Consider the following 11,664-nt stretch of genomic DNA (forward strand, 5'->3'; position numbering starts at 1 on the left):
AGGGCTTGTTGCGGTTTCATGTACAAAAGCAGGTATTAATCAGAACGCATGGAGCAGGAATTTGACTGGTTCCCATGAACACAACCATGCCCATTTTGGATACATTTTAAATAATCAGATGGCCTGCATGGCACTTGTACTACTAAACTTACTGTGAAGCTCATGTAGTTAAACAAAAATCAATGTAATAATGCAGTTGATCATAGGAATGGAAGAGTAATCTTTCAGTTTTTCTGACTGATTCTGATTGGTTATGCATTACTCTACTCTTCATATCATTACCAATCCTTGCATTTCCTTATTAAGGCCACACAAGCTTGCTAAGCCACTGAACATATACATTTGGAGGTCCTTCAAGAAGTAATTCGAGCACAGCCAGCCATATGTATGAATGTTTCTAGTCTTCCTGGCTCTCCTGATCAGAACCAAACTCTCAATACAGGAATCTCCTGAAGACTCGTATGTATGCCTGAGCTATCCTAGGCCTTTTTATCTATGTTAATGCCACTGTACAATGTTCCACTGTGACAGCCCTCTGCTGCCATAGTAAAGATAGACCCATTGGCACAAATAAAATGTTGGGCAAAAGGTAGTTAATGTGCTGTATTCTTACTGCTATGAAGCCCCATCCTCATTTCACTAAGCCCTGACTTTTTATCACTATACAAGTTGCCACTTAATGCATACTGGGGAAAGTATGAACTGTTATTCCTACCTCCTAGAGAGATGAACAATTGTTCAGTTATATGTTGGAATTTAGTTATACTACGGTATGGTGACATCATTGTTCCATATGTGGTGATGTTGCATCATACTAGAAGGTACCAGTTGGTGTAAGTCTGTTGTGTCTTCTCTCTTGGGCCTCTAAGCTTTGGCCTTCAAAAAGCCTCCACAGGCTTGTTATACTTAGCCGGCATTCCAAACATGCATTAAAATCAACTTTTTCTAAGGAAACATACAGGCTATAATGACCAACCTGCTCCTGAAAGTGCCCAGCTGCCATGCAGATCCAGTATCTTCAAAGTTTTTAAGTCACTAGAACATGTATGGAGATTAGCTATACAGACTTTTCTCTCTGCGTGTTTGTTCTGGGTCAATGACTCAAAGTACTGAGACCAAATCCAGCCAGGCAACTAGCTTTTTAGTAAGGGAAAGCAGCTTTCAGTATAGGTTTACTTTAAACTGGTCTCTAAACATATAGTATATATCCCAAGCATGTGATATCCTAATCTACAAAGTAAATCAGCCAACTTGAGATATAAGGTATGCATGAGTACGAAAAGAGAGCATGCTCTGGAATAGCAGCATTATATAATCAACAATGACAGGCCTCTGAATGTAAGAAGTTTTATACGGCTATGGTGCACTTTGTGAAAAGTCAAGAAAAAGCACAGAATGTAACAAGAGTTATGTAACTAATAGTGTAAATGTAAACATGGGCCTTCTGATTATTTCATGCCAAATAGAAAGCCCCAACCCAAGGCAAGAATGGCTCCATTCCTGGCACACATAAGGAAGAGGTTTAATGACATACATTTTAGTCATACTTCATCATAGCAACAAAAATAACATTACTTAATAAATTAGAGTAACCATGTGTCAACTAAAAATAAAAAATGCACATTGTGTATCTCTTGATATAATTAGAATTCCAGTGCACTTAATATCCACTGTCTTCCATTGCCTGACTGTATTAGCATCCCACAGGTAGGTAGTATGATCTTTGTTCTTCTTACCAGCTAAAAGGCAGACAAGTGCTCATTAAAACTATGAAGACTTTTTCATTAACGCCAAAATATTTTTAAATTTTAATTTCGCTGCAATGTCGACTGGGCTTTCACCTTCCTGTAAAAATAGAAAATATAAAATAAAATGAAAAAAGTCTACATTTCTAAGCAATGCATTGTTGTAAAGGAAAAAATAATTTTCATATTACCTACAAAACAAAAAAGGGTTGATTTACTTAAGGCAAAGAGGAAACTTAACTTTGCGAGAGAAGTTTCCCTTTTGTTTAGTAACGCTGCTCCCCCACCATCACCAGGAGAAGAGGTCAAAGCAACGGTTAGTCCCTGTAGTTTTTTTGTGACCTCTGCACTGCGTTACATACTGACCGCTGACCTCTGTACTGTGCGTCACACCCTGACCTCGGCACTGCGCGTCACATTGCTGACCTCGGCACTGCGCGTCACATTGCTGACTGGTGTACTGTGTGTCACGCAGCTGGCCTCTGTATTCTGCATTGCACCACTGACTTCTGTACTGTGCGTTGTTACTGATCTTTGTACTCTGCGTCACACCGATGACCTGGAGGAGTTAGGCTGGGGCAGGGTAGGGGTAAATTTTGAACCCTGTATATATAGATCTATAAATATATATATCTATAGATCTATAGATATATATATCTATAGATATAGATATCTATATCTATATCCATATATCCATCCCTGTTTCATCATCTTACGACGCATGTTCATGTGGGGGGCAGTCAGAATAAAGGCTATCCTGCCTTTATGTTGTAATCACCATGGCTACTTACATATGAATTTCTCCTGAAAATTACCCTGAAATTAAAATATAGCGCTGGCACTGTACTAGTACAGGCTTAAGCAGCCAGCTCTTTAGGGATGCTTACCTTATTTTTTATGTAGAGATTAGCATTGGCTTCAAGCAATATTGGAATTATGGCCTGGGACTTCATTTTGCAGGCATAGTGGAGGGCAGTGTTTCCACTCTAGAGAAAAGAGAAAGGCTTAATACAGTACAATAGTATACCAGCTGTCACTTACTTGCATGAGAGAAAAATTTATTTTTTTAAAGCACATAACCCATTACACTTAAGCTGTCATGTTTTTTTTATTTTCCTTTTCCCCTAAGACAGTTGTCACAAGTTTCCCCTTTGGTAGATTTCCTTTCAACCCCTGTTATGGTGGCACCTGTGAAAATCTGAATTTCCCATGACTTTTCCAGGTGACAACAGTCTCCCTGACAAATAGAAAAGATGAATCTACAAAGCACAGAAAGCATTAAAAACCTGACCAGGTAAAACTTTCCCACTCCATCTTAAACCACCACAAGTTTTCCAGTTGCTGTTCTGATGCAGTACAACTTGACCTTGGGTAGCTGAAGCAAATAACAGAAAGCCCTGGGAAGGTTGGATGGGTTCCTGATATAAGTTGCATGGTTTAACCTGCACAGTGCCTAGTCATTAGCAGCTTTTTTTTGCAGCCATAATGTCCCCCAATGTTAAACAGCATTTGACCAAACTTAATTTACTGGCAAAAATAATAAATTTGATAGCTCATCCAAGGCAGAGACGAATGCGACAGGTTTTACAGTTTAAGGCCCCCTTCACACAGGCTGATCAGGAGAGGATCCCTGCATGGATTTTCTCCTGATCAGGGCATTACGGAGCCAATGTCTTGTGATGTAGGGAAAAAATACATTTACCGGACCCCATGCCAGTCTATGGGGAATTGGATGTAAACAGCCATGTTTCCATTTACATCAGATTACCCCCGAACCGGCACAATCTGGTCCGGCAAAACGGAACACTGTTCCATTTCTTTTACCAGACCTGGCTGGAGGCGGGCTAACTAGGTGTAAACAGACACCAGTCTGTTTACACACAGTTGCCCATAGACTTGCATTGGGCATCTGACTGGGTTCACCTGAAGAACTGACAGGCAGATCAGATTGGATCAGCCATGTAAAAGAGGTCCAAGTGTTAAAGAATTTGGCAGCGCTCTATTTTTAATGACTACAGTTTGGACTGTTGTATCGTTTTACCTACGAAAAAAGATCTAATAGAACATCTCCATGGTAAATGGCAATATTAACAAGAGATTTAACATTCTAAAAATAGTGGTTTAACAGTAAGAGAAGTGCATACAAATGTTCAGCATAGTAAGTCAGTTCTTACAGGAACCAGAAAATGTACTATATTGTAAACTGTGTTCTAAGCAGTCAATTATTGTATGCTTTACTACTTCATAGTCAATGATTTATGACTTCATAAATCATGTGGGTCAAACGATTTCAATTAGTTTTTCTCTTTATCAAGTAGTACTCTGTCTGATTCTTCATTTTGCTTCTTAAAAGGCTTAAGGAAAAGAGATCAAAGAGATTTTGAAAGACAAAGCCATGCTTTGGCAACTATTTTGTTAGGCTGCTGCTTTATTTAAGAGGACAGCCAATTATAAAAAAAATATAGAAAACATAAAAGAGATAGCTAGTTAACTTTATATTGTCTACATTGTAGTAACTTAGAAATCATGGGGCTCAAATCACAAAACTAACACACCAGGATATGTATACCCATTTTCGAAAAAGATAACAGTAATTACTTAATATTTCCAATAAAATCAGTCGCATTGCGAAATTAAAGAGCCTTAACCTAGTGTTCTAGCTTTGTAAATTAAGCATATGGCCATTGAATACATAGAGATGGAGAATGAAGATGTACAGTATTTAACAGTGTAAAGACATTTCATATAGCGTACACTCAGGTTTTATTCTTTGGTTTGATGATGGAATTAAACCTTTTAAAACAGCATCTAAGAAGAGCTGGAAATTGTTGCTTTGGGGACATTGCATTCAGGTATTAGCCCTCTAATGCACAATGGAAGTAAACCACATACAGCTGCTTAATGTGTTGTCAGCGTATGAGCTCACTGCTACCAATTCATCACTATTAGCCAGCTGAGGCACTTGTGAGATGATACAAAAGGCTGGAGGCTTTTTCCTTGACTAGTGTGTCAGATGAAGAGTATGATAGGCTCTTGGCAAGATCAGAAAGACCAAGACCTGAAGAACATGACAAGCGATCAAAATACTATTTATTTCAGTATCCATCTTAATGAATTTAAATGGTGAACAAATAAAGGCCTACTAAAGGCGCCCATACACTTGCCGAATTTTGGCCGGTTTTTAATGTACTGGATGAAATTCACACAGTGTTCGGGGCTGTCGGCTCCCTTTCAGCCAGCATTATTTGATCAGCTGATCGAAAGAGCCGGCAGGAAAATCTTCGTACGATCAGAGCCGGCAGCCAATGAACTGTCCGCTCTGATTGGGTATTCTGACTTGTGCCGGCGGCACCTGTCATAATACAATGCAAACCGCTGCGATTCCTCGATTGACACACTGTTTGTGTTGGAGGAATCACGTTTATTTTGTTCGTTCAGCCTGCAGGTTGAACGGAAAAAAATTGATAGGTGTATGGCCAGCCTAAGAATCTCAGGCTTCTACACAACATGACGCTTTACAAAAAGTATATAAATCTTCCACAAGAATACCATCATTGTATACAAATTTTTAAAATGCACTCCCAACTTGTGTTAATGGTGATATGCAGTCTTGACAGATTTCTTCCCTTTACCAACGCCTATCCTCCGCTAACAATAAATGACCTAGTTTGGTTAATTGAGAACTAGACATAGTTCTCCTAGGTTCCTATATTGTTTCTGTTTAGTATGTATGATTTGTTAACTTAAATAACATTTATTGAAACAGAAGAAAACTATGCCTACTTGCCCACCAAAAGGTGGGGTCTGGTGGGCTAAATCATCGCCTGGTTTCTTGGATCGCTTGGTGTCTCCAGTGGGCAAATTTCCTATAGTTCTTGTCTCTCTAACTGCCTGCTGTGTAATTTTGGGCGTCATGGGGCATTCCCACTCACCCTGTTGCATTCTCTTTAATATAAAGTGGATTTAAAAAGCCATCAAGGAGCATAAAAATCCACGTGTAATGTTTTGGAACTTAAGCACAGACATCGGACTATTTGTGTTCCTGACTTTCAGGCTGGAGGCCTAACTGCATGCTGAAACTTCTACAAAGTGCACCTCATTGCAACATATAGTGGGAAGTATTTATCCCTTCCTTCTGCTGAACATCTGTAGGGAACTGAAAGACCAACTTATCTGTACCCATTCACAGCCAGCCCAAATGGGAGCCTCTCTATGAACCAGAGTCTACTGTGTTACAGCTCCTGCACAGGGACCCTCAATATGCCTTCCTTGGTGCATATGTGTCAGTGCAGCACAAAGAACCGACAAGCATCATGCAACTAGAATTTTTTTAATAGGTCAGCAATAGCTGCAGGTTTTCCTGTAAGCACCCACTAAGGACCATGTTAAGAAGGTTATTACTTAAGTGTTTCTGTAGAGGAATTAAACAGTGAAAGTTTAGGAGAACTCTAATTTTTAATGCTTTGCAGAGATTACTTTTCTTGAAATAGTCTATCAGAGGCAGTGTTATATATTTGTAAGTTATAGGGAAAATGCTGAAGAAAGAACCTTTTCCCTTAATCTAAAAATTGCTGCGTTTACCTGACTTGATACAGTGGGAGCTGTTAAATAGACAGTAATTAGAAATGTTCAAAAAGTTTTGCTGAAAGAAGCTGTAAAGAGGTTGCTGATAATTAAAGATGAAGAAAGATACGGAGTTGGCTTTGTAGTCTCTAATGTCTTATATAACCATGTCTATTGACCCCCCTCCACCCCCCTTTTCATTACATAGTAACAAAATAAAGTGAGTAAACATTAGATGACAGTATTTTATCATAGAACTTACATTATCTACAGCATTGACATCAACACCTGAGTGCAGTAAAAGTCTGATCAGCCTCTCATTCTGTTTGCCCTTTGAAATCTGTAATAGGACACACACAATAAAAGTGTAATTGGTATATTGGTGCCAAAGTAATGTATTTTGACTTTAGAAGGAAAAAAAAACCACAAAATAGGACAAAGATTCTTGAAACCATTATTACAGACACCTTTAATCTCATGGATAATGAATACTAAAAAGGCACCTCTTGATAAACTGGGATTCCAGAAGATTTTTTTTTTTTCATCTAGCATGAATGATATACAGTAGATACATGAAAACTATGAATTGATTTGGAGTATCTATTGAAAAACATTTTCTTCAGGGCGAAGAATATTTATTGCATATAAAGTTTGTGTTCTGCCAAGTGGCCTGCCAGCAATATACACTATTACCAAAAGTATTGAGACACCCCCACAAATCATTGGATTCACGTGTTCCGTGAAATTTCCTTGCTACTAAAAATTTTTGCGGTCAACTGTTAGTGGTATTATAACAAAGTGGAAGCAACTGGAAACAGCAACTCAGCCACGTAAAAATGACAGAGCGGGGTCAGCTAATGCTGAAGTGCACAGTGCGCAGAAGTCATCAACTGTCTGCAGAGTCAATAGCGACAGACCTCCAAACTTTGTGTGGCCTTCAGATTGGCACAACAATGCGTAGAGAGCTTCATGGAATGGGTTTCCATGGCCGAGCAGCTGCATCCAAGCCTTACATTACCAACTGCAATGCAAAGACTTGGCTGCAGTGGTGTAAAGCACGCCGCCAATGGACTCTAAGAGAGGTGGAGACATGTTCTCTGGGAGTGATGAATCACTCTTCTCTGTCTGGCAATCAAATAGACGTGTTTGGGTTTGGTGGTTGCCAGGAGAACGGTTCTTGTCTGACTGAATTGTGCCAAGTGTAAAGTTTGGTGGAGGGGGGATTATGGTGTGGGGTTGTCTTTCAGGGCTTGGGCCTGGCCCCTTAGTTCAAGTGAAGGGAACTCTTAATGCATCAGCATACCAAAGACATTTTGGACAATTTCATGCTCCCAACTTTGTGGGAAGAGTTTGGGGATGGCCCCTTCCTGTTCCAACATGACTGCACACCAGAGGAGAGCACACAGCAAGATCCATAAAGACATGGATGAGCGAGTTTGGGGTGGAGGAACTTGACTGGCCTGCACAGAGTCCTGACCTCAACCCGATAGAACACCTTTGAGATGAATTAGAGTGGAGACTGCGAGCCAGGCCTTCTCATGCAACATCAGTACCTGACCTCACAAATGCGCTTCTGGAAGAATGGTCAAACATTCCCATAGACACACTCCTAAACCTTGTGGACAGCCTTCCCAGAAGCGTTGAAGCTGTTATAGCTGCAATTGGTGGGCCAACTCAATATTGAACCCCACCGGGATGCCAATAAAAGTTCATATGCGGGTAAAGGTACGTTCCAATACTTTTGGTAATATAGTGTATATGTGACCAGCTGCATAGTGGGCCAGGCCCCTGGAGCAATTCACAGAGCCTGACAAGTTGGGCACCAAGGGTTTATGGTATTTTTATAGCAGGTCAGGGCAGACTAAGTAGGTAGGTATACTAGATAGATAGAGATAGATACATAGATAAGACTGTATGGCCTCTCCTCCTAAGATGGATATAGCCATTGATGGTGCGCAGATATGGTACGTTTTCTCTAAATTCCAATGACATTTGAGCAGGAATAGCACAGGCAAATTATTTAGTTTATTTGCACACTGTAAAAACAAATAGCTATCCTAACTTAAATACATTTTGTTAACTTTACTCAGGTACCAAAAATCTGCCTTCTTACTAATGTTTATTAAGTTAGAGTTAATTGCAAGGAGATGAAATCATTTTACTTATTGTCCTGAGTGAAGCTAACTTAAAAAAATCAAGTCATAGCAGTGATGTCATATCCTCTTCCTGTTACTGCAATGATTTGTGGGGCAGAAAAAGCCAGTTCAGCCATATTTTTCTCATGAGAGAAGGCCTGAATTTTTGCATCCTCTACCCTGGGATTGCATTGCTGGTAAGATCACACAATCAATTGTGCTTAAAGTCAGCACCAGTAATGCACACTTCCATAATAGTTGTATTTCCTGCATATTAGTAGTTTACAGTGATTTAGATTTTTAGTAGCCGCAGGTGCACCTAAGTGTTAGGCTGCATGGCATCTCCATGTAACTGTACATATGTTATTGTTCCCACACCAGTACATTGCATTTACTCTGTAATTTCTAATTTTCTCCACCAATATTACCCCTTCCTAATTCTAGTTAACAAATTTAAAGGCAGTACCATACCTGCCAAATGTCCCTGATTTTTCTCCCCTGTCCCTGGAAGCTAGCTGAGGCTGTCATACTTAAGTCTCATGAAGCTCATCCCAGCCCTAAAGTGCTGCAGGATTTACATATAAATGACTTGTGATTATTGTATTTCTGTCCTTATTATTATAAATCCTCCTGTACATATACTATTCTAAAATTAAATTGTACAATAGGTTACCAATGTGCCACCATGCCTATTTATAATTTGATGCTCCACCCCATAGCATGCCTTCCCCGCCTACATTGGCTTGCTGATTCTGCAGCAAAAAAAAAGTGTCTCTGGATTTTTTTTAACCACTTGTGGATCCACCTATTGTAAACATACGGAGGGTCCGCAAGTCAGTAACACTAATAGCATATCTTCTCAGAAGCAGCACCCAGCGCGCACAAGCTTCTGACAGCGTGGGAGATGGGAGGCTGCACTTGGCGGTGGATCAGGTGAGTATTTAGAAGAAAAAAAAAAAATATTTTATGTTCCCGGGGACATAATTTGTATGGGGATGCTCTCCTCAATCTGGGGACTGTCCCCAGAAATCGGGGATGAATGTAGAGCTGCAACAACTAATCCACCAAGTCGATTATAATCGATGATTGAAAAAGTTCTCCCCAAGTTTTCAATCATCGATTATCGGCTTTCGATTAGTTGGCCCTGTTCACGGCTCCACACATGCCGCACCTCCTCCCCGTCTCACGATTGCCGCTGCTTGACCTACCTGCATCCACGCTTCACACACCGCACCTCCTCCCCGCTTGCCGCTGTTAGACCGGCCTGCATCCACGCTTCACACACCGCACCTCCGCCCCACCTCACGCTTGCCGCTGCTAGACCTGCCCGCCTGCATCCACGAGTGGCATACCTACCAGGGTCGCAGCAGTCGTATACGCGCACAGCACTGGCGAGGCATCCCTCCACTACCAGTGTTCTAACTTTCCTCAGCCCATACTCTACCGCGTCTCTTCCAGGTGCTCATACCATGAAGAAAGGGGGGTCATGAAAACAGCTGATTCAGTTGACTCGGCCCCACTGGAAGTGACACAGTCGAGAAAATATATAGGATTGAGAAAAATTATAGAACACTGACACTGTACGGCCCCTCCCACTCTCCTCCCACAGCTCACAGCCCAGAAGCATGGACAGCCAGCGACGGTCTACAGTGGGTGAGAGTGCCTAAGTAGTGGACATGGAGCGGAGTAAGGCCAGAACCATGTAGGGAGCCCAGTGGGAGGAGAGCACCATCCTACAGCCAGTCACCCTTTCATGGACTTACTAGAGTCCTCACATCTCCCGATCCATTCACACTACTGTTACATGAATGGCAAAAGTGGCAGACGGGAAGGCGGGGGAAGAGGCAGAGTGGGAGGGGGGCCAAGTTGTTGCACCATGGGCCTCTGGGTTGTACTTGCCCCCTGGGCTAAAAGTTGCCAGTCAGCCCCTGCTTCCTGTTCCCCGCTTCTATCCCCGCCACTGCCGGGAGCGTTGTCGGCAGAGATAGCGGCTGCGGTGAAGATAGGAGCGGCGGAGATAGCGACAGTGACGGCAGAGGTAGCGACAAGGCTGGTGGGAACTGGGAGGATGATGTTGAGGAACGTCTCCTGTTACCGGGTCTGCCAGGGCCCATTGAGCTGCATTGATTATGCAGCTCAGTTGCGGTCACACCACCGGAAATGAAGAGGAGGAAGACAGAAGGCTCCACAGAAGGAAGAAGTTTTCGGGGGGGAAAGAAGCAACTGCAAGATTACAGATGGAGCTTTCTAATGAAGGTAAGTAATCTTATTTTTATAAAAAAAATTTTTTCCTGGAGTTCTACTTTAAATGTTGGCAACAACGCAGTACTACCATCTGCAATGTTATTCCCAGATATTCTGGTAATACGGACGACTGGGCAGAACAACCACTGTCCTCATGATCGTGGGGGAGCAGAAACGAATAACCAAGTGGAGGGGGGCCGCGATCACCTGTGACCCATTTTTAGCTCACAGTGGGACTAAAGTCATGGCATGGTGTAAATGAGGCTTAAAGGAGATGTCTCACCAGAGATATTCTCCTTTAATTTCATTGGACATGGGACAAATTGCACTTAGTCTCATGTCAGAGGAGGGGGAGCGCTGAGTGCTGTATTGGGGAAGTCTGCTGACGAGTGCTCCCAAGCCCGTCTCCCCATCTACTGGGTTCTCCAGCAGACGGAGACCCCAAGAGAGGGGGCGGAGCTTAGCTGCCACTATCTTAGTGCTTTAGCCCATGTCCTATGTAATTAAAGAAGAATGTCTCTGGTGAGACTTCTCCTTTAAAGAATGTTTTCAAAAGCACAATGTCAGTTCACATAAAAGTAAGAAAAATACAAAAACAAAGTTTTAGAGAGCAATGTTACAGTTTAAAAGAGCAATGTCAGTTCCTATAAAAGTAAGAAAAATAAAAAAAATCATAATTGAATTTGGACTTATTTATTTTTTGTGTGCAACTATGAGAATGGGACATGTAGTTCATTAAATACCTAACATCCTGAAGATTTTAACCCCTTCATGACTGGCCATTTTTTTATGTTATTCAGCACTGTGCTACAAAGTGGCGTAACCAGAGTTATGGGCGCCCGGGGCAGAACATTTTTTTCCGCCCCCCCCATATTATATAAACATCCACTAGAACTGTACCCCCCACCCCCACACATATATATCAGCAAAGGAACTACAAGTGCAAGCATGCCATCATTGTCCCTGTACACCCCCCC

At 41.7% G+C, this 11,664-nt stretch overlaps 1 protein-coding gene across 1 annotated transcript in view; it reads right to left on the reverse strand.

Moving 5' to 3' along the window:
- Nucleotides 1–1,655: 1,655 nt before the first annotated feature.
- ANKRD22 (ankyrin repeat domain 22) overlaps nt 1,656–11,664 on the reverse strand; it is a 28,498-nt gene continuing 18,489 nt past the window's right edge. The window contains exons 4-6 of the mRNA XM_018558766.1: nt 6,571–6,648; nt 2,633–2,731; nt 1,656–1,845 (exon numbers count right to left, since the gene is read on the reverse strand). Of these exons, the coding sequence (XP_018414268.1) occupies nt 1,768–1,845; nt 2,633–2,731; nt 6,571–6,648 (255 nt within the window). The 3' untranslated portion in view covers nt 1,656–1,767. The remainder of the gene's footprint in view (nt 1,846–2,632; nt 2,732–6,570; nt 6,649–11,664) is intronic.

The sequence above is a fragment of the Nanorana parkeri genome, unplaced genomic scaffold, assembly GCF_000935625.1.
Source record: "Nanorana parkeri isolate BGI_ZX_2015 unplaced genomic scaffold, ASM93562v1 scaffold356, whole genome shotgun sequence".
In the NCBI taxonomy this organism is placed as follows: Eukaryota; Metazoa; Chordata; class Amphibia; order Anura; family Dicroglossidae; genus Nanorana; species Nanorana parkeri.